Source organism: Hippichthys cyanospilos, chromosome 7 (assembly GCF_059441005.1).
Source record: "Hippichthys cyanospilos isolate Australia breed blue-spotted pipefish chromosome 7, RoL_Hcya_1.0, whole genome shotgun sequence".
Lineage (NCBI taxonomy): Eukaryota > Metazoa > Chordata > Actinopteri > Syngnathiformes > Syngnathidae > Hippichthys > Hippichthys cyanospilos.
The window spans coordinates 4707943-4732358 of record NC_142375.1 but is presented as its reverse complement, the minus strand read 5'-3'; the positions used below and the strand labels follow the sequence as shown (position 1 = coordinate 4732358).

The window sequence follows — 24416 nt, the reverse complement described above, 5'->3', positions numbered from 1 at the left end:
TTCTAAATTTTGTATGGTTGTTATTAACTTGCATGGGCAATCCCTGCTGGTCTCCCCTAAAGACACATACAGTATTACAGTGGTACATATTGCCTAACTCCCGAGTAGATACATTACAGTGGCCTGATGACCTGACCGTTATTTATTGTGCTAGTTTTTGTTCAGTCACAAGAGTAGCCGAACATTCATTCCTTGATTGTAAGTTTAATCAGACAGGCCACTTAGAAGGATGATGGGCTTTTACACTTACCTTGTATTGAATCGAATACAAGCAATGTAATCATGAAATCAAACTCATTATGGAATGTTTGGAGAGTAGTGCTGATTGCCAAGCAGCGCACGGCATGTCTGGTGGCACTTAAAAAAAAAAAAAAAAAAAAAACAATTGAAAAACCTCAAATCTATAATTTACAGCCGATGACTGTAGTTTATTGAGAATTGCACTTCAAAACTCGATGCTTCCATCAGCATGTTGTAGTTCTAACACGTGAAGGCAAAGGTCAGCTGGCGCTGATCCTTTCTGTCACCATTTAACAACCTGTGATATATTGTTGACGTTTGACTCTTGTTATTATGGTACAGATGTTCAATGAGCATAAAGATCACACAGATTTTCGAGAAGTTTCGTGTACAGTTCTTATCTATCCAAAATAGTGGGGCTCACTGTATACAAATACCGGGATTATTGTAGATCACTGAATTTGGTCTTCATTAGCATAATTATCACTGGAGTAAATTTTGTGTTTTTGTGGTGGTTATGGAATTTGTAGTTACATTTTCTTTTCTATTAGAAAAACACATTTTTTAAAAAAGTTTCATGAACTCACCTGATGCTACAATGATCCCAGGTGCTGAGTCCATACTTGCTATGTTTCCAGATGTGTAAGGATTTGCAGAGACATGAAGATGAAGATGCAATGAACAATATGGCTGCGTAAACAAGACATAAAATAGCCCTGATTATTACAATTGTCAAGCCTAACTAAAAGCAGCACGTAAATATGCGAGCAGATGATGCAACAATTTGGACCTGCAACCCCCACATGCCATTCAATGTTATCACTTTTGCCATTCCTCTATTTGGCTTGGCTCACCATTCGTTTTGATTGGGTTACCCTTTAACATCACAATTCTCATTACGGCTGAGCAAAATGCCAGTGAATCAGGCCGTGTGGTGACAAGCTGTTGAGGGGTGTATTAAAACATTGGCATTTCTTGACAAATCGCCGTATAATATGAGTAGAAGGCGAAACGTGCAACAGAATGGCTGACTGAAGAAAAAAGAATGACTACTAATCTGACGTTCAACAAATGACCCGAGCCTTTAAAATGGCTCTTCACTGTGAACAATGGGGCTCGAGTCTGGAGCCGTTCATCCCTCTTGCTTTTGTTCACCCCTCCATCCCTACCACCCATTCACTCGCACCATGCAGCATATTAGTGGCATACAGAGAGAAGGGAGTGAGGGGTAGAGCAGAGGAGCTGCGAGAGAAGTCATGTAGACGTAAGTGGCTACAGACTAGATTTCATGTCATAGCTCTTTGTCAAAACATTTCAGATGCAGTAACCACACATGTGCTAGCCGATATTTGTTAAGAGTTTATATGCTCATATTTGCTTATGTTCTCAAGCTCCCTTCATGAGCCATCACCTTGCTATGATGGAGGAATTTGTGTGTCCCCATGATCGTAGGAGCTAATTTGTCTCAGTCTGTATCCATGGTCACCTATGACAAACAAGTCCTGGGCTATGAGGAAAAGAATCAATGGACAACAGTTTCACTTGTCCGACACCCAGGATAATCAACTTTGTATTTGTGCCATCGGATTTGTGGCCACGTTAGGGGCTGGGGTTAGCGCACCAAAGGAAGATCTTGTCCATCATCCAGCATCTCCGAAGGGGGAAGCAGTACGCCGTTAACGACGTGTATCGTGGAGGTGAGGTGCTGCTGACCTCAATGTGGGGCATCGTGCACTGGTCGAGAGTATACTTGGGAGACATCCTCAATTCCACGGACGTGTTTTTCTCTGAGGAAGCAGAGTTTGGAGGTTCCAAGGTGGGATCTCCTTGACGGCGTTCATATGTGTCCCTTGGGGAGTTCTGTGGACTTAAATTGTGGTATTAAAATCCTTGATATGGGCTGTTTAGTCCCTGTACCACCGATGTCAGAGTTTGGTCCTCATTGCCGGCAGTAACTTGAATTTGTTTCCATTGAGGGTTGGACTATGCCAAAGTTGCCATTTTGTCACCATTTCTGTTCATTCTTTATAGACATAGTTTATAGGCACAATCAAGATATTGAAGGGAACCAGAGTCCTCAATATTGCATCTTTGCTTTTCGCAGATGATGCTGTGCTGTTGGTTTCACCAAGCCACAATCTCCAACACTCACTGGAGCGGTTTGTAGCCAAGTGTGAAGTGGCTGGGATGAAAATCAGCACCTCCAAATCTGAGACCATGGTCCTCAGTCAGAAAAGGGTGGTGTGCCCTGCTCGGGTCGAAGATGAAATCCTGCCCAAAGTGGAGGAGTTTAAGTGTTTCAGGGTTTTATTCACGAGTGAAGGCAGGATAGAGATTGATACTGTAGGTGAACTGGTGCACAGTCTGGTGTAATGCAGATGATGTACAGAAGAGCTAAGATCTTGATTTAACTGGACGATCTACATTGCTAACCTCATCTATGGCCATGAGCTATGGGTTATGAATGACAAAACAAGATCCCACAACAAGCAGCAGAAATTACTTTAGGAATGAGAAAATTTCCATCTCTAGTAATCATTAATCTCTGAAGAGAGCTGCAGCAAGTACACAAAGTCTTTAATGATTATATATTACCATATGTAATATTTTTCTATTTAATCCGGGTAAGCCTTAAAAAAAAGGCAATTTATATCCGAATGTAACAATAATCCTACTTTGCAGAATCCACTTTTTGCGGAGGGGTTTCAGTCCCGATTAACCACGGAAAATGAGGGAAGAGTGTACTGTATACTGTATATGTGAACAGTTATCCATTTGTGATTTCTGATGGACTGGCCAACATGATTTGATCTTTATGAGGACTATGCAGAATAGGAAGCGCATGTATATATAAATCTATCTCACTCACTTGCATACAGTGTATGCTACTGCCTTGCAGGTCTTTGGTTGGTGCTTGTAATAACCTCCAGTCTTTGCCTCTGTTGTAGGTAATATGTGTTTTCACTTGCTTATCCGTCTTTTTGTTGGCCAAAAACATCCCCTTTATTCCTGCTACCTGTAAAAGTAGAAAAAAAAAACAAATATGAAACGAATTCATTCAAGAAGTCATTTTCGTAACATGAATTTTCCATAAGTAGACGAGATAAGTATAATTTATGATTATAACCAAAGATATATGTTAGATTTTCAGTAGGTGCAATCAACTAGTCAACTAGTGTATGTGCGATCTTTTTCATTTTTTTGAATGAACAGTCGATCAGTTCAGCCCCCGACTTGTAGTTAATTTTCTCGTTTGGCCCCCCTGTCCGTTTGACTTTAACACCCCTGATCTAAATCATGTTATTCCTGCAGCTGACTTAATGGTAGTATGTTGAATGCTTCATTGTTAATGATCATAATTTTGCTACAGTAACATAGTAAAGAAGCCAACAAGAATAATTTCTATGATATAGGTAGAGGAAAATATAATAAATATCTGTTTACCTCATAAAGATCAACCATGACATTTCCTTCTGGGCCCATGCTACTGACAACATTCTCCAAAGCCAGCGTGTAATAAACACCTGACGTGTCAGACACATATAAATTATAGGTTTCATTCTGGTTCCACTCCTGTACTGCTGCCACAACGCGGTTTTCATCCGTACTGATGACATGCAAGTCCTGCAAGAAAGGTCAAGTCCAATAAAGGTTATAAGAAAGGTCAATCCCAATAAAGGTTACGTTCTATCCATATGTGCACAGCGATGCAGACAAAATGGGTCAATTTATGTCAAATGTGCAAACAACATGGACCCAAGGCCAACATTTTGAAATTCTCCATTAATCCATCCGTGATATCATAACTTAATTTTCTGACAATTAGGTCGGGTTGGTTACCTTTGGCAAAGTATACTTGGGCAGTTTCATTGGGGTAAAAACATCTCTTTTCGCTGACACATAATAGACTGGCTTTCCTGTAGTCGACACCTACAGTGACAATTGCATGAACAAGAGAAAGAAAAGCACAATTTTGAACAATGGTGTTTAATTCTTGACATCTTACACCTCTACAATTTTTTTCACTGCGACATTGAACTTGGCAATCACTCACCTGGACAAACACATACTCATCTTGAACCACAAGAGAATTGGGGTCAATGTAGCCAGGGAACGGTTTGCCCTTGTTGGCATCTGTGCAGTTCTGCAGCTTGCAGGTGACATACAGTGCCTCTGCTCCCAAACATATAGGCAGACATACAAAAACACATCAAGGCATCATTCTTGGTGTTAACCAATGAAGCTAGACAACCTCCCCATAAAGCCAGACAGCCTTTTCGGCCTTTCCGTATTACTTGTGTCAATAAAGTGGTCTCACTAATCTTGATGCGGGTTGGCGCTGAAGATAGAGGACCGAAGGGGCCAATTGCTTTCTTTGCCTTCAATTGCAGTCTGGGGAGAGAGTCTGTCCCTACATGTGAGCCTCTGCCAAACATTTGCTGGCTCTCTCCACATGCACTTCATTAACAGAGATAGTCTCTAGCCTCTGAGAACAGTGCGCACAAAAAAATGTCTCTTGACCGGCCTTTCTAAGTTGTGCTAAGGTCAAATTAATCCATTGATTGCTTGCTCCATTATACATCCGGCAATAGTTTGTAGTTGGAACTGCCTACCAAGAAAAAAATCAATATTGTAAAACGTCTTACATTTTAGCATCTTGGGCTTATTGGCCCAGTTTTCCATACAGGGTTTGAGACTGATTCTAGAATTATTCACATTTTAAAAAAAGATTAATTGAAATCTCTTTCTTAGTCATGGATTACTATAGTCTAAAATTAGTCCTAATCTTGAATTAAATATTCTCCCCTTTGGAAGAAGGACTAGTGCTAATATGGATAAAAATGATGTTTTAAATTAAAACTGGCCAAGGGCAGATTTAACTCCAGAGTAATGACTGATTGCTATACAGTGTGTGGTGAAAACAGGTTACCTTGACTACATCAATGACCAAGGAGACCAAAATTCCCAAAATTCTCAGAAGTAAATCTTTGTAAAATTAACATTATTTAATACAACAGAACTTTACAGATATAACACATTGATATGAGCTGCAACTGTAACAGTGTGCTTTTAATTATAATAATGATAATAATAATACAGTGGACCCCCGCCATAAGAAATGAATCCGGTCCGGAGTTGTGATCGTAAGGCAAAATCGTCATATAGCGGACAATAGAAACCTATGGTAATTAGATAATGCTTATAAAACCCCAGGTAAAAACATCAAATTATATATATATGTAAAAATATGCTAACAAAATAGCATAACAAGTGCTACTTATATATAATATACATGTATACAAAAATAAAAAAATATATAAAATAAAAATGTTCAAAATTATTCATAACCTAGTCCAGCGTCTTAATAATCAAATACCATAGATTTTGTTTTTTTAAAACTACCCGCATTCTAGCAGCATTCTGCATTCCTCCTGTAGAATATTGGCCCATTGTTCACAGACAAAGACCACAAGATGGGTCAAGTTGGTTTCACGTCAAGACTCTGACTTGGCCATTTTAATACATTTACACCATTGTCCTTGTCCATTTCTTCAGTACCTTGGCAGTTTGCTTCGGATAATTGTCCTTCTGCACCAATCAGTTAACCAATTTAGGTAACCAATGGGTTATTTAAATTCCCCTTTTTACTTGCAGTGTATGTGACGGATGACAAGTTGTGAATTTAGTTTTATGTTATGTTGTATTATGTTATCATCTCTCTAAATGGTTTTTCAAACAATGACTCCAGAGGTTGAAAGTTATCTGTCTAGTGCCAGGGGAATACATTAAATCAATGTGTATCTTACATGTTTTTTTTTCATGCATGTTAGACATTGTGATATAGGTTTAGTGTGTTTTGTCGTACATTTGCCTACCTTATTAAGGCAATTGAGTGATTGAAAGGAAGACTTAGTGTAGATTTAGCGTTGACTCATGTTTAAGTATGATGAGAGGATTGTTATTTTCTTAGGCAAGTTTTTTTTCTTTGTTGTGGAGGACAAACTTTGGTAACGGAATTTTGGCTCACAGACTGATTACAGGTTGGGTAAACTTAAAGCGATGGACTGAGAATGACGGATGTAAATTCCACATACAATTGGGACTATAAAGGATGGATCATCAAAAAATCTATAACGCCCACATCTACAAATTCCTTTTGACACACACTCATCCTGTCTGCCACTCTCAATCGCAAACACAAGCTCACAAAAAACACACTCTTTTCCTCTGGTGTTTGGTGAACACCACACACTATGCCAATTAGTAAAAATTCAGTAACTAATAAAGTATTTGTAATCAATGGTGAATACTGCAGATACACACAATTTTTTTAGGTAGGTACATGTCAAGAAGACATATCGGTGGTAGTTGGTTATGAAGACAAAACTAAAGCCCGACAGGTTTTTACTATTTGATTTGTATTACATATTAGAAATTGAGTCCAGTGCTGTGAAAAAGTATTTGTCCTCTTCATGTGAGTGACATTGGAATGGTCTGAGCTATGAAACGGCAGTAATCATTTGATGTTCATGACAATGTTCAAAATTTGCATTTTTTTATAAAGAATACAGAATATTTGATGACTTTTAACTGTAATTATGGTTGATGTCATTTTGTGTGCATGCACATTTTTTTTTTCTATTCGTTTTGGAAAACTTTAATATAATTTCCAGCGTATGGTGTGACTCACTGATTTCTTCTTCTACCATGCTCAAGCATTTATTCTAATAGAATTGCACACATGTTGTGGGATACATGTTCCTTGAATAATAAATATTATTTAAAGTGTTATCTTTATTAAAACATATACGAAGTTCAACATGCAGAAGTGAGTGTGTCTCTGGACAATGAAGCGGTACGCTGCTGTGGCTCCAATGAAACGAATAAAACCACTGATTTTTTTTTTTAATTAAAATTTCATTTTAAATGTTTTGAGATTCGATTTGGTGATTCAGTGGTGGGACAATGGAAAAATAGCATTTTGGGCAGTAACACAGCATTGTTTACTCCTTCAGATTTGGTGTCACGACAAGTACATTTAATCAGAAACTGCATATTTTAGGATGTTGTATGTGGATTATTTAAATTTTGATATGTAGATTCAGTTTTAGCTAATCAGGCAATGAAGTAATAAGACATAAAATAATGAAGTGTTGAGCATAAAATTAAGGTACTCACGTCCTTCTGAAATGGTGGTTTCCAGGTGAATCACACCTGGCTCCTTGTCCAAACCCATTTTTGACCTAAAAGGCAATCAAAATAAAAACTAATATACTGGATATATTTCTCAGGTTTACTTACTGTGATAGAGATGTAAAGGGTTAAGAGGTGGATAAAGATGGAAAAACATGTTTTCTGACATCAATATAAGGGGGAAAGCCATTGGTTACCTCTCTTAGGAGGCTCACAGATGGAATAGTAAATAATCATTATTGCATATTGTTCTTATAGTTTTTCTCCTTCCTTTCCTTTGATTGTGTCCTGTTATGCTTGATTTGCATCCTCCTCTCTTACGCCAGATGTTCTAATGTCTTCCCTCACTACATCCATCGTCTTCCTCTTGCTCTTCTATCCAGCAGCTCTATCATTTTTGGTAAAAAAGGATGTCAAATAATCTATAGTGCATCCAGAAAGTGTTCACAGTGCTTCCCCTTTTCCACATCTTGTCATCCTATAGTCTCATTCCAAATTGTATGGAATTAACAGTCCGTATTTTACATATTTTTGCGGGTCCATCAGTCGTAAGTCCCCCAACCCTTTCTGTCATGGTGGAACCGCCAATATTTCAAGCCAAAAATTGTAATAATCACCAATTGTGAGTCAGTCACTCACTCCGTCATCATCCCGACTTTCATGATCACCACCACCCCCCAAAAAAAGCTAAACTTTACAGTCATCACTTCAATCGTCCAAATTAAGTGGGAGAGCTTAAGACATGATTAACTGATCACACACCACACTGTCTAGTGTGCATTTCCTAGGTACTAGACTGCAAAAAGCAATCATGTCCACAAGGGAGCATGCACATCTAACACCTTGTATACAAGCAATATATAAGCAATAAGTAATCCAGTAAAAAGTAAACTCATACCTCTGAAGTAATTTTTCAGAAATGATAACATAAAACCAAATTCACACGAGATAAATATACAAGTAAAAAGCAAGATTTGCTTAGTTTAATATGCTAGATAATGCCTTTTTTGAAAAAAAGGGGGGGCGGGCGGGGGGGGGGGGGGGTGTTAAACTTTTATCTTGTGGATGAGGGCCAAGAGCCAATCAGAGTCAGAGTTGTGATGCCCCTTGACTATGTGAGTGCTGTCACCTCACAGGCAGCCCAGAATGCTTTTCTTAACTATGTACAAGCGATTTATTGATTTAAAAATGCAAGCTAAAACAAAAGCTTCTTAATACAGTACTTCATTTTAAATTTTTTTACTTTAGGTCTGTTCAATGAATGTGCTGAGCAAAATTTCCTTACAGTATGCCGTTGAATTCATGAAACCATGATTCGCAACACAACCACAACCTCCCAGACAAGCGCAGCAGATTTTCTGAGAAGTGCAATACATTTAGGATACTCCGTCCAGCCAATCGCAGGGCACACAAACACAAACAACTATTCACACTTACAATCACACCTAAGGTTAATTTAGAGTGTCCGATAAACCTTCCTTGCTTGTTTTAGTAATGTGGGAGGAAGCCAGAGTGACCAGAGGAAACCCACACAGGGACAATGAGAACAAGGAAACACATAGGAAGGCCGGGGCGAGCTGGAATTGAACCCAGAACCTTTGAACTGTGATGTGGACGTGCTAACCACTCTGCCACCGTGCCGCCTAACATTTAGGATACTTTCTCTCTTAATTGTATCTGCTGCATACTATTGCTCTAATACTCAGCTAGTCAGTCCCTACTTTTGTCTACATAGGTTTGCTAAGCTTTTAGAATGTGTTTACACTTCCATGCATCCAGAGTATATGGAAATTTAAACTGTTCTCAGATATTTGGAAGATTTAACTGGGAGTGGGACAAACCGTCACCAACAAAAACAACAAAAAATTAAAATGACGGGTCAATCTACTTTTCCATCGGCCTTGGCGATCTGTCAGTAAAATATCAGTTAGACTGTGGGACAGTCCATCTGCACTAAGCACTTCTGTAAATTAACCCATTACCTAAAAAAATGAAAAACAATAACGCATTATGGCAATGTGAATAATGTTTTTCCTTTTGACATCCTTTGAATTTATTAAAAATGGAAATCTAAGAAATTACATATTCATCGCATACAATTGCGTAGGTATTCAGAGCCTTTGCCATGAAGCTCAAAACTAAGCTCCGATGTATCCTTTTCCCTCTGCTCGGCCTTGATTTGTTTCTAAAGCTTAATTTGTCCACCTGCAGTAAATTCAAATGATTGGACATGATTTGGCAGGGCAAACACCTATCAACATAAGTTGCCCATGCTGTTGGAGAAAAAAAAACACTTAACATGAAGTCAAATAAATTGTAGACCTGTGATGAGGAACAAAATTCTTTAATGAAATCTGAAATCTGAAATCTTTGGTATGATTGCCAGGCATCACCACGCAAACACCATCCCGAGTGTGAAGCATGGTGGTGGCAGCATCATGCTCTGTGGATGTTTTTTTCAGCAGCAGGAACTGACAGGCTAGTCAGGATAGAAGGAAAATTGAATGCAGTAATATAGAGAGATATCCTAGATGGAAACCTGCTCCAAAGCGCTCGACCTCAAGCTGGGGCAAAGGTTCCTTTTACTACGGGCCAACTACCCGAAGCACACAGCCAAAGGATTAATTTCAGAACCACTCTAAAAATGTCCCGGAGTGGGCCAGGCAGAGACCAGATTTGAATCCAATTTAACAGCTCGAGAGAGACCTGAAAATGGCTCTGTACAGACATTTCCCATCGAACCTGATGGAGATATGTTCACAAAAAATAAAATCATTAACTCAATTATTAATAAATATTCGTCCACATAAAATAATCAACATAAAGTGTTAGGCCTTTTCTCAAAAAGAACTAATTAGAAATAATCATTTAGCCGAAGAAAAATATTCTCAACTTTTGGGATCATAGTAGAGATGTGTTCACAAAAATAAATTATTAACCCAACAGGTGACGAGAGGTGGCACTTAAAAAATTGGGTCGAACCATTGTAGTATGTGGGAGAATCTGGCTTTTTACAAAAATGAAACTGAATAACCTACTAAACTAAAACATTGTTTTATGAACTCATATTTTCCTGAGACAATTAATTAAATAATTATTTTTAAAGGATTTGTGTATGTTTATCTGTTTGTTTGTTTTTTAATCTCAAGTATCCCCTGAAGTTGCTTCTAGGGTACTAGAACCCCCTTTTGATAACCACTGTGCAAGAAAACTTCATCTTATGAAAAGTCTACTGGTTCTGGGTAATGCCCCTGGTCCCCCTCCTGGCCTCGACATTGACTTTCTTGAAGAATTTCCATTCATCAAGGTTCTATTCCTTTCACAGAACACCATCGCCCTCGTTCAACCAAAAACCTTTAAGTAACATTTTCTGTCTTTTACTTTTTATTGTTTTAGTTCATACTGTATTGGTTTCAGCAGTTTGCTGTCCTCCTCCTCTGCTAATGCTTTCGGATGTTGACTCCCTCAAAAGATAAGGTTCTACATTTTTAGTTTTTTTGCTTGGCACCAAAAGACAATTTACATCTAATTATCTAATTGGTTCCAAGCAGCAAAAGATCATTTTCATTAAAAACTGCCCATCTGTGGGCCATCACCTTATCGTGGTGGAAGGGTTTACATGTCCTAACGATCCTATCAGCTAAGTCGGCTGAGGCTTTATGTCCCTGGCAGGCTCACCCGTGGCCCAAACAGGTCCTAGTTGAGGGACCCAACTATGCACGCCTTACAGACCTTACTCATTTTAAACACGTTGCAATAAGGCTGTAACATGACAATGTGGGAAAAAGTGAAACGCTGTGAATACTTTCCTGATGCACTGTATGTCAGCCCTCTTTATTCCAGCCCCCAGAAAACATAAAAAAATAGCTGTCAAAAGCTATGAAATCATATTATTAAAAAGTCACTGCAATTACATGTTGGGCATCAGAGAGCCTCCAAACGGCAGGCTTGGTGAAAATATGTCGAACTCTGTAGCGCACGGGTGTTCCATTTTTTGCAATTAGGGCTAAATTTTGGTGAGATTACAATGTGTGATCCAATCATTTTTACGACACGGTTCCCTGTCACTTTGTCATAGTTTGTACTCAAAAACACAATAATGTTCTTTTTTTCTAAATCATGAACATTTCTATTTGATATTTTACTTTTAAGAACTTCTTTATATCGCCAACCTCCCTACATCATCGTGCTAATTAATTACGTCATCATGAGTTTCATATAACTCGTGATAATATTGTATTGTGAAATTTGGATATCATCAGAGCCCGATCTGGTAATGCGTCTTGATATTGAATACCTTGAAAACAGACACACCCAATTGGTAAAGTAGGCAGACATAACTGTTTCATATTTCACTGCGAAAAAAAATCAGCCCTAGCCCAAACCGAGAAGCAAGGCCCCACTGTGTCAGTTTTCCTATTCCACGCTACACTCAATTTTAGAAATCAGCTGGAAAGTGTGACAAGGGTAATGCAGGGAGAAGTTCACTCTGACGTCTAAGACATCTTGGAGAGTGGGCTCTTCAGACGGGCAAATCATGCTCAGTGAATTGCTGAAAGCCCCAGACAGCACAGCCAAAGGCCTGATGCCATCTTCTGGTGGAATATAAAATAGATTGTTTATACAATTGCATTTTTTACTGTGGTCTACATTATTACTTTCACGCCATAGGCTGCGGGCCAGTGGAAATTTCAACACATGCCATATTTGGACCCCGAGTGATAGATGACTCAAGTTTGAACTACTTTGAAGTTACTTTTTAATTTGGGGATTAATACATTTCATAAGGATCTTAACATTTTAAAAATAAAATGTGCAACTATAGCAAGTAAAGTAACGAGGATATGTAACTTCCTTAACTCAATTGTAACTTTAAATATTTTAGAGCAACTATAACTATAATGTATGTTTCAAATCTACGAGGGGGAGATCACTGCTTTTGATACACACACACACATATATATATATATATATATATATATATATATATATATATATATATATATATATATATATATATGAGCGCAGTGATAGCACGTCCGCCTCACAGTTCAAAGGTACCGGTTCAAATCCACCTGGCTCCGGCCTTCCTGTGTGGAATTTGCATGTTCTCCCCGAGCCCGCGTGGGTTCTCTCCGGGCACTCCGATTTCCTCCCACACTCCAAAAACATGCATGGCAGGTGAATTGGACATACTAAATTGTCCTTAGGTGTGATTGGGCACGTGATTGGTCGTTTGTCTCTGTGTACCCTGCGATTGGATGGCAACCAGTTCAGGGTGTCCCCCGCCTACTGCCCGAAGCCAGCTGAGATAGGCGCCAGCGAGTCTGCCCGCATCTTCACATAATTGTCAGTACTTACCAGTAAAAACGATTTGGAGACACTCTCTCATGCACCAGTTGCCACCTCCTCCCAAACTCCATTGAGCTGTAGAGCTGTATGCAACACAAGCCAACCATAATAGATATGTAAGTCTTTTGTTGTACAATTAACAATCTTGGCAGACCACACTGACACCACACGCTGGTACCTTAAAACGTTTTTTTACAGCAGAAAAAAAACGAATGCCACAGTCGTATCAATGCATATGTATGATTGTATACTGTATATTGTACATAATTCAGGTTGGCCCAGTGGCGAACAGTCACATCTTCCTCACAGTGCAAAGGTTGTCAATTTACTTCCAGTTCCAGCCTTCGTGTGTGGAATTTGAACGTTGTCCCCATCCTTAAGCTTGTTTTCTGGTTTCCACACTCCAAAAACATGCAAGGTATAGGTAAATTCAATACAAACACTCAAATCTGTCTTTAGCTGTGTTTGTGAGTGTATCCTACAAATAAAAACTGATACTGTTTTTCTGGGTTTATTCTGTGTTTTTACCAAATACTGAATTGGCTTTTTAAAAAATAACAAACAAACAAACAACCAAAGAAAATGTCTGCAGGTGGGTAACAAATTATTAGAGAGAGTTACTTTGGTAATTAGCAGGCATCAGTTTTACATTGTTGGAATCAATTGTCTGTACGGAAATATGAATATAGATTAGGGGGTGAACCGATACACAAATTTAATGGTTTGGTTCCTTTTGATACAATAGTGTAACAGTTTGGTATTTTGGTATTGATACAATGTTTTGTTGTTTTTGCTAATGGATTCCATATGGTTTCCATATCCAAAACTCCTTCGTTATCGCGTAAATTCTCCTTCATCCCTCTGATAAAAATGAGAGGTCCCCAACCGTGTGGTCGCACCTGAAATAATGATGTTTTGAATGTTTATCTTTTAACAGTTATAGATTCATGCTTTATTTGGCTTGATCTTTGTTTTTGGGGTAGCATTAGCTATTTAACATAGGATTTTGATTTTTTTTTTTTTTTTTTTTTTTTTTTTTTAGATGTTCATTCTTTTTTAAATACTCGGCACTCATTTTTGACTTATCTTTTCTCTGACACTGCTGCAGATGGGTTCTGATGTGACCGGTAGAAAAAGAGAAATAATTGAAATTTTCTAATTCGGCCTCTCTTATTCTTCTGCCAGGATCTGCTAAATCAAGACAATGCACCTACTGTGTCACCTGGTGTTGAAATGCCTGTCATAAGTCAAAATGAAATGAACGCAATCATCCACATCAAACCTTAATTCTGTACCATCTAAGGCGGGCAGAATTAAAAAAAAAAACAACATGCCGGATCCATCCCACAGGCCATAGTTTGCCGATCTCTGGCCTCGGCCAATTCAGGGATCGTTTTCAATGCAGTAACTTTGAACATGAAACACAATGCTGTATTTTAGTCTGAAAAATATCACAGTTGTATCCATTCACATGATCAGGCCTGTCATTATAGAAATACAAAGCTGTATAAAGCACATTCAGGCAAGAAGACTGAGAGGCTGGGCGGGTTGAAAATCACTTTGTCTAATTATTTTTACAGAAAGAATAACTGGGTAGTCAAGCAAATGACAGCAATGTGAGAGAGCACGATGAGGAGGAAAAAGGGATGGTGAGTTTTACAACCTCACAATCTGGAAGGTTCCCTCAATCAACAAATGCACCATCGCTGCCAAAAGGGGAGAGGACATTGAAAAGAAGGCAGTTTTTTGGGAGGCACTGAATCAGTGACCTAGCAAAACTGAGTGAATATACTGCAGTTACTGCATCACTAATGAGAAGTTGCTCTTTATTAAATATTTTTACAGCGGTGGGCACTTCGTCTGCACTGATGGACTGTCCCCCAGTCCGTCACCAACGGACACCCGTTTCAAATGACGGGAAATGCTGTTTGGTTGTTGTTTGCTTTACCCACAGTTTTTACTGTTTCCATTGTTATGCTTTAAATAGGAATAAAAACTATTTTTAGAATTGCGACTGTGCACGTGTGGTGGCCATCTTGCTTTCAGACAAAAACTTGAGCAGTACAGTGTAGTTTTATGAGCCAAAAGATGTAAATGGACCTCATATTTATTCAGTAAGAATGGACGGATTTGAGTTAAAAGAAAACACGACTGCGTTGATTCATGACTGTGATCATATGAAGGAATTTTTTTTACACATTTCCCAATGTCCAGCAGGAATCCCAAGAAATGTCCCCGTGGTCAGACCAGCCTCCACACGGAAATAAGTAGTCAAGCCATCCGCCACTGTGATCTTTAAAACAGTGCAAAGGAGCGCTAATATCCGCCTTCAAAATAAAGGAGGCCTAACTAATGCAGCAATGGCTACAATTGCACGTTCCTTGATTGTGGGGTAACAAATTGTTTTTTAATTTTTTCTTTAAATCAAAAATAATGGTCAAAGTAGAGGAATTTAAATAAAAAAATAATGGTCAAAGTTGAAGAATTCAGAGCAGTGTCATTTTGAAATGCAACCCCAGATATGCGTGAAAGTACTTTTGCGGAGTGTTCAAGTCTTCCCCCAAAGTGTTCTAGTTGTAGGATAACAAATTTGTAATTTTATTTGATGATTTTAGAATTAATGGTAAAAATAGCATGATTCAGAGGAGCTTATTTTGAGTCAAGTCAAGTCAACACCCGATTTGTGTTTAAGTTCTTTAGCAGTATATTAGCGCGCTTCTGGTCTGAATAACTGTGCCACTAGCTGTGGCATAGCAGCTAATTAATGTTTTGTGATTTTTTTTAATTGACTATTTTGTTTATTTATTTTTTACATCTCTGAGTTAATGTTTAAAGTTGCAGAACTCAGAGGAGTTATATTTTAAAATACTACATCAAACGTGTGAAAGTACTTTTGCCAAATACCTGGCCTGATCCAGTCTTCCGCAGAATTGGTATATTCAAGAATAACTAAATTTAAATTAATGCCTTTTATAAATGCAGTAATTGTCAAGCAATGATCAATGGTAAAACTCAGCTGGGTTCATGTATCTAAGCTGCAGGTATTTACAATAAAACATGTCACCAAAAGACACATATTTGTGCGCTCTACATTTCGTTTGGGACAATGGACCAAAAGGTAAAAATTCATATCAGTGACTGCAACATCTGCGCAGGTATATTTGTGGTCTGCCTTATCAGCAGAAAATGTGCTAACAAATACGCAGCATTGATTTCAGGTTTAATATTTATAGGGTCGAGTATGCAGGTCGTTTACTGAAGACATAATTTTTCATAGGTAGGGAATGCAAGGTTATGGAACAAACATTGTTTGCCAATGGCCACAAGCGAGTAAAAGAAGAAGAGCAGGGATGAGTTATCGTTTGTACTTTTACACTTTTTCAGTTTTAACGAGACAATGGCCCCAAATCTGTACATAAACTAACAGCCTCAAAGTAGGATTTAACTCCTTAAATGCAAATTGTGACTTTATTGTGGTTAGCTTTTGTGGGAATTAGCATTTTCCTGGAAATGATCAACATGGGATTCACTGGCTGGACCACGGCAGTAAAAGCTATCGTACAATAAATCTTCCCTTTCTACTACTTTCTTTCCGCATACTTTCAAGCCTCTACTTGTCAGCCAACACTTAAGCTGTTCCACTTGGTGTCTGTTGATTGAACCATGTGGAAATATTGTGCACGGGACACTGTCTCTTTCAAAATGATATGTAGAGCGGTTGTCGCCTTTGCCTTCATGTTCCCCAATTAGCCAACGCGGTGATACGGTATGTCCTTTTAGATGCAATGTTGTGGGTAATGCAGTATAAAAGTAGGGTTATTACTGTAACGAATTACTTTTTGCTGTAACGTGGTAGTCTAATGTATTACACTACAAAAACAGTAATATTTTACTCTGTACAAATGATATTAACACAATGCATTACAATATGTTTTTAGCCTAAAAGTGGTGGTTTAATTCCCTCAAATTCTTCAATAACACTCTGAGGTCAGAGGAGAAAAGTCCGGGGCAAATTGTTTACTTGCTGTTTTGACAAACCATTTAGAGCAGTGCCATAGTAACGTGAAGTTAGCAAAAAGAAAACAGGCGGAGGATTGAGAGTGGGCATAAAACAAAGCATGTAGTGCTTGCTAATTCGCCGCTACTCGTGGAGGAGTATGTGGTATGTAGAAGATATGCTGCCGCTTTCCACAGTGGATTCACCAGCATTTTGTCAGTGAGATCCCTGTTGCAGCTAGCAATCACGACAAGGTGAGCTAACGCTAATTTTGACTGCTATTAATGTAGTCTATAAATAGTTCTGGTCAATGTGTTTCAAGATGAAGCATACACAAACTCATGATAAACAGTATGTTAAACACAATAACAATAATGTAGGTTAGCTGCTCACATTAGCTCCTTCGAAATCATCTATTTTTAAACGTCTGTCCCTAACCTAGCCGATTGAACTTGAATATTAGAAAGGTCTTAGAAAGGTTTACAATACAATACAGATCAAATGATTTGTACTCTTTTTAGGCTTAAACCAATCTTCCACTGGATATGTAATGAGCGTAATGAGCTACAGTACATTTTAAATGGCAAATCCATATTCCCAGTTATGACGGTGAGAGTATTATAAAAGTAATGCAATAGTAGTGTAATGCATTGCATTTCAAATACAGTAATATTTTAATGTGACGAATTACTTTGAAACGACAGTAAGAAGTAATAAATAATGCAAAGTTTGTGTTTTGAAATTCATTAACCAATCCCTCAACCAGTCATTGGTAAAATATTTCCTTCAGATTAAACGAGACACATTTGTTTTCTTTTTGTTTTTTAAAACAATGTACTTGCGAAATTAATTACTTATGCTAATTCATGCTGGTACCACTCGATTGTAATAATCAACAATAATGCTTACTTTCCTGTTGATCCTGGACAAACAAATGTCATAAATAAATAAACATTAACAAAAATACATAATTCAGCAGCATAGTTCCATGAACATGAATCGAGCTTCAAATCTGAGGCAACAGTTCTACTCACTTTGCATCACATGAATAGCGTGTGTGTGTGCATGTTTGTGTTTTATTACACTCATGTACTTGCCTGTGATGCAATGTGCTTACATTGAATCCTCCTATCTACAGCTACAAATGTTGAGTAAGCTGAAAATTGCGACCTGCATGCAATCGTCATTTTATAATCGTTTCATTTGGAAATGCGTGCAGCAGGTTTCACACCATACCTCTGCCAAAGCACCTCATGAATGAAAATACTTTTCAATGAGCCTGTTGATCAATTGCTCTAAATCTTGGATCATGGCACTAAGCGGATGAAAGACCAATATATACATATTTAGAGCAGTGCTTTTCAAATATTTTTGCAAAGCCCCTCACCAAGGAAAGATAAAACATTTAAATCCCCCATTCGCTGAGGTGACTATAAATACGATTATTATAAAAAATATTTGAGTACTGGTATACTGCAGGTGTCAAAGACAAGGTCCGGGGGCCAAATCCTGCCCACTACATCATCCTATGTGGCCCGCAAAATGCTGGTCAAGTTTCTGGCTAAAACACCAAACTTGCAAGTTGTCTTCAACTTTTAAACATTTGGGGGGGTAAGTATGAGGTAAAATGAGGTAAGTATGTGAGGAACATTCTTAAAATTGCCTTTTTAACATTGACAATATTTTAAAAAAAAAGTTTAAATCCATTTTCAGCAAACGTTAACTTTGGTTTTTACAAGGTTTATACAGGTCACAGTTCATCTGAATCTGAATAAAATAGCTTTAAGTACACCAAAGTGCATGAAATAGAAAAAAAATGTCAATCCTTATTCAAACTAGAAACATTTTTGACAAACTAAATCGTTTGGTGCTGAAAATAAAAAGTGAATTGATCTGGAAAATTAACACCAATATCTTCGATTTTTTAACCTGAAGATTTGATTTTTTTTTTAAAAGGATAATTAATTATCATAATTAATTTGATTTAAAGAACAACATGTTGACAGCCTCACACTTTAATAATGAGAGTACCACTGGTGCCGTGAATGTACAATTACAATGCAAACGCAAAGGTAAAGGTAATTGTGAAGTTAATAGTTGATTCAACATTATTCTGTCATTATTGAAGATGTGTTTGAAATATGCAATTGAGACTACATTTTGGTTGAATTAAAAATTTGAAATGTTAAAATAAAAGTCATTAAGCAATCAATACATTGATTGAAAAAAAAAAACATAGATTACAGTACATGGTGTGTTTCTGCTTGTAATTAGTGTTTTTAGTCAAGGACGACAATGTTAGAAATACAAAAAAGTAGCTGTTGGAAGTTGGATGTAAAAATAAGTAAACATTTTCATCTTCCAGTCCAATGCATGTATTTCCGCACGCAGGCGGGAACATCCACGTTATTATGGTAAACCACAAATCCATTTTATGAGGGGACAAGGCATATACGGCAGAAATATTAGTGCTTTGGAACACAATGTATGCCCTATTAATGACATCCCACAGAGCAGGAATTATTGTGCTATTGATAGCGCATAAGCTATAATTTATTAGCGCTATTCCTAAAATGACTGTATTTCAACATTTTACCATGATCATATACCGTCATTTTCACACCTCAATAACTCATGCAATTCAGCAGTGTAGTCGAACCGGCGTCTCCCGAATCTTGTAAAATATGTTTTATGGTAAGCGCTACTCCTGACCTAAAATGATATGTGAATCAGAGCTGCAACATTTATTGTTATTGGACAGCTGCAATAGATTGTCCTCAATAAAGTCCATTTCTGATAAGTTTGTTTGGTTGATGCAGCTTCCATTTTTTTCCCACTTCTTTGGCATTGGGAAAACTGGACTTACTCCAGAAAAAGAATTTACACTGTATTATTCAGCACACGGGTGTCAAACAAGAAAAAAAAAAAAAATCACTACTACTGGTCTAAGTAAAAGATATGCCATTTTCTCATTCAATAAATCAAACAAACCTGAACCAATACCCTTACCTTTTGCTCGTGACTATAAGCCAGAATCCAGTCCTCTTGCTCGGGATGGAAGAGCAGGCTGAGGATAAAGAAGTTTAATCGGTACTTCTGGTATGTTGCTCCTTCGTCAGAACTGATCAGAAGACTGTTCTCCACTTCAGTATCCGTTAAGAGCATAATCTTTTGAAAGAAAGAGAGTTGCTGTCATGTGATCAAATAAACAAAGGTAATTTGTTCTGAAATAATCAGCTACAGAACTTATTCAAGATTGTAATGCTCATTTATTCCATCACAGAGCTTGAATTTCCTTCGTTCCAGCTAAGTGTGGCACGTTCATGCCACCAAATTTCTAACTTGACTGAATAAATGAATAATGTACAAAGGTTTATGTAATACTCTATAACAAATTAATTTACAAAAACAGATGTCCCTTTTCTTACATTATGTATCCTGATGCCCACCTTGTTTTTCTCACCAGTGATCTTCAATCTGGACAAGTTAAGTCAATAGTAAGTAGTAACAAACATGGCCGACTCAAGAGAAGTGCCACCCCCAATGTAATATAATTTAATGATAACTACATCTATGATTATATTTAAAACATATTGTTGTTCATTAAGAACATATTCATTTGCTAAGTTTTTGAAATTTGCAATCATTTAAATCCTTTTTAATGAAAAACGGTCAAAATCTTACACATTGTCACTTTAAGTAGAAGACAAAACGGAATCATTGGGTAGAACAATGAGAAAAAAAAACAACAACTTTTAGCAGTTTCTTCTAGTTTGAAGGTGTCCTTGAACCGGATTTTCAATAGGCAATATAATATAATTGTATCATAATTATATACAAATGTTCCCCCCAAATGCCAGCGTTTAGATCAGTTGCAGGTCAGGACTTTGTGCAGGCCAGTCAAGTTGATTCACACTACACTGTCATCCATGCATTTATGGACTTTGCATTGCAATATGCCCCTCAGCATCCGCTGACCCTTCTCTGTCAGTTTACATGGCCAGCCACTTCATGGCTGAGTTGCTGTTTTTCCCAAACTCTTCCATTTTCTTATATTAAAGCTGACAGTTAACTGTGGAATATTTAGGAGCAAAGTAATTTCATGATTGGATTTGTTGCACAGGTGGAATCCTATGAGAGTTCCGCGCTGTAATTCACTGACCTGAGTGCGGCCCATTCGTTCACAAATGTTTGTCGAAACAGTGCTTGCTTAAATGCTTGATTTTATACAACTGTGGCCAGGCAAAGTAATTAGAACACCTAATTCTGATCATTTGGATTGGTGAGCTAACACTTTTGGTAATATAGTGTAGCTTTCAATTTCAAATTCAATGGGGAGTCCAAGGACAAGACTGGCCGTGGAGCATATCGGGCAAATGCCCAGGGAAGTGGATGATGTCTTCAGAGGCCGATGTAGGGCAAGTAAATATTCATTTTTATTCGAGTACTTATTTTAAAATAATATTTACCCTCCACTTAAGCCCAAGAGATCAGCCCACAAAGCAGAGACAGCAGTGCAACGAACAGTTCTCATTGTTAACATCAGATCGTAACAGTCAAAGATTTAGCAATAGTGACAGTGTTATGTAGATGTAAGCCGTGGCAATGGCCAGGAGCCACTATTAAATATCATTACAGGCTGATTATGTCTACTGGAGAAAATGATTAGATTTTTAAATTCAATCATTTTCATTGCCCTCACATCATCAAAAGCAAAACAAAATGGCCAGAAGATCATTGTGTGGTCCACAGTCAGTTTCATAAAGTGGAAAAATATGCATCCACAATCTTGATACACAAAATCATGGCCTAAGCCGGAAGAAACCTAAAGTTAGATCTGACATTGTACTTTTAGGTCAATTTGAATGAATAAGCCAACTATTATGTTATGTTGTGAGTGACAATCACAGATTGTCTGCTAGCCAGAAAATGTAAATAAGTGCATGATACAAAGATCTAAATGATACAAAGATCTAAGGAATGTCAAAGAAAAAGGAACCAAATAAATGACCCTTTCAGTGCCAAGCATGATCAGAAAAAGCAACACCTAGTACCAGCTTGTTTCAAGCATTTTCAATCATCTTTCGAGGTCGTCTAAATATTATTTGCTGTCTATGTAAACACGGGTGGTACCATATGAAAGATTGGAGTCTATTCTTTATTTAGAAAAATGAAATATTATTCTTTTCTCTAGTTATCAATATGTAAATAGGTCATTTGAGTGACACCAGCGGCTCGGTGAAGCATTGGTTAGAACGCCCGCCTTACAGTTCAGGGCCCGACTTCTAATCCATGATGCTCCGGCCTTCCGATGTGGAGTTTGCATGTTCTCCCCGAGCCTGTGTGGGCTCCCTCCGGCTGTGTGGCACACTGGCTTCTTCCCACACTCCAAAAACATGTAAGGCAGGTATATTGGACATACTAAATTGTCCTTAGGCATGATTGGATGCATGGATGCCTGTCCATCTCTGTGTGCCCCGCGATTGGCTGGCAGCCAATTCAGGGTGTCCCCCGCCTACTGCCCAAAGTCAGCTGGGATAGGCACCAGCAAACCTGCGACCCTTGTGGGGATAAGCGGCTCTACAAAATGGATGGATCGATGAGTGATACCAAGCTTCTTCGCCTTACGGCTTTTCCCTTCAACTGCATCCACCTAAGCCTCTCTGCTGCATCCTCTTTGCTCACTCCAACTACCGCCATGTCCTCTTTAACTACATCTAGAAACCTTCTCTTTGGTCTTCCTCTAGACCTCTTGCCTGGCAATTCAAAATTTAGCCTTCAGCATCTTCGCCGGCAAACAACATAATTATTTTACATGATGAGAATTCCTGTCCTCGACAGGGAAAGAGTTAAGCTCAGCAACAACACGTTTTGTTTTCTTTGCCATGGTTCAGGTTGGGCTTTGAATCTGTTGTGTGTTGTTTTTTCAACTCATAAATTGTATTTTATGGTACCATGATTGTGCACAGCTCGGGGAACAATAACTCTAGTTAAGGAGTGCCTAGCGGACATTGATGTGCAGGATTCTGAATGTGTGCTAATGACAAAACCCACTCTCAAGAGTGCAGGCAGATTGGCGCTGGGCTGCATGTTACTTGATTTGTGCATGGATGTGCTAAAAAAAAGCATATACTGTATCTGCAGGTGCACATGCCCAATGATAAAAAAGCTTTAGGCCAGTCATGGGAAGTACAGGACACTCTCCCATGTGAAATTGCAAAACTATAGCCAAATTTTCCTATTGGTGCTCAAGTCAAGCCCTTGTGTGTTTCTTACTTAGTTTCCTGGCACGGCAACTCTCCAGTTTAACCTTCAGACACCCAACATGGGTGATGAAGTGTTGAGACTGGCCCTAATTTCCAGATTATGAAGTTTTCATTGGAATTCTATTAAGATCTACAATGGACCCCTGCTATAAAAAATGAATCCGTTCTGGGGTTGGGATCGTTAGGTGAAATTGTCGCGTGGCGGCCAATAGAAACCAATGGTAATTAGCTAATGCGTGTATAACCCCAGGTAAAAAACATCAAAATTGTATATTGTATATATTGCATATTAAACATTGGTAACAAAATTGTATAGTAAGTGCTACTTATATATAATATACCTGTATACAATTAAATAACATCATGGATAAAAAATACGAGAGTAGCCTAGCCTCCTTCTTCAACTGAACCCCCAGTTGCTCCTGATGCTGTGTGATCAGTAAGTAAATGACTAATTAGTGTAAAGCGTTTGAGTACCCAAGGTAGAAAAGCACTAGATAAGTGAAAGTCCATTTACCATTCATATTACTTGATTATCTCCAGCTCCGTTTCCATACTAATCATCTTCTTACTTCTTCCGTAACATCACTAGCAATTTTGGGACCCATGGCTAACCAATTCAACTTTGAACACTAAAATGATATTGTAAGCACTCACACTCGGATCAAGTATTTAGCATGTCTTTGTGACACCATCTTCGTAACACCGCGATGCCGACCAATAGCAGCGCATCATCCTAGTGTTGCGTTGCAGCGCAGGCAGTTTGACGGGACCAGAAAATAACAGCAATTACCTAAAAACGCCTGAACATGGAGGCAATACAACATAAACACAACCGATCCCTAAGTTCGTGACCGTTGTTGATGTACAATAGCAGGAATGTCAGCCAAATACCATGCTCATAATATAATGCATAGGAGAAGATGCCAATCAAGAGTTTACCAGAGTAGTGACTGGCACATCATTGACTGATTCACTACCACTCGAGTAAAAATAGGTCTAGAGCAGTGAGTGGCAGTGACTGATTAAAGGTTAAAGCATTTTTTTTTTTTTACGTGAAGGACTATGTAAATTAAGGCAACTAACTCATTCACCAGCATAATTAAACTGGAGTTTTGACATCAATGGCTGTCAATAGAATTGAATGGGTTTAAAAAAAAATCTATCGTCACACCAGCATGTGGAAAGGCTACTCACAGGCCGATACAAATGTCTGCAGATTATTTTTGTTTAACCAAGTATTCAAGGACCAACATTATGATTTTTTTTTACACTTTCCAAAGTTAAATATTTGCATATAAATTACATTTGGCACACTGGCGATTTAATTGATGGTACTGACATTTCTAACCAGGAAGTAAAACATC

At 38.1% G+C, this 24416-nt stretch overlaps 1 protein-coding gene across 4 annotated transcripts in view; it reads right to left on the bottom strand.

Annotated features, from left to right (window-relative positions):
* sorcs1 (sortilin-related VPS10 domain containing receptor 1) overlaps window positions 1-24416 on the bottom strand; it is a 113756-nt gene that overhangs the window by 42875 nt on the left and 46465 nt on the right. For all 4 annotated transcript variants that reach the window (XR_015866118.1, XR_015866120.1, XR_015866119.1 and 1 more), the window contains exons 4-11: window positions 19793-19951; window positions 12796-12869; window positions 7420-7484; window positions 4295-4413; window positions 4081-4170; window positions 3685-3864; window positions 3110-3256; window positions 828-930 (exon numbers count right to left, since the gene is read on the bottom strand). Coding sequence is in view for 1 of the 4 variants with exons in the window: in XM_088419334.1 (XP_088275460.1) it covers window positions 828-930; window positions 3110-3256; window positions 3685-3864; window positions 4081-4170; window positions 4295-4413; window positions 7420-7484; window positions 12796-12869; window positions 19793-19951 (937 nt within the window). In the remaining 3 variants the exon portion in view is untranslated. The remainder of the gene's footprint in view (window positions 1-827; window positions 931-3109; window positions 3257-3684; window positions 3865-4080; window positions 4171-4294; window positions 4414-7419; window positions 7485-12795; window positions 12870-19792; window positions 19952-24416) is intronic.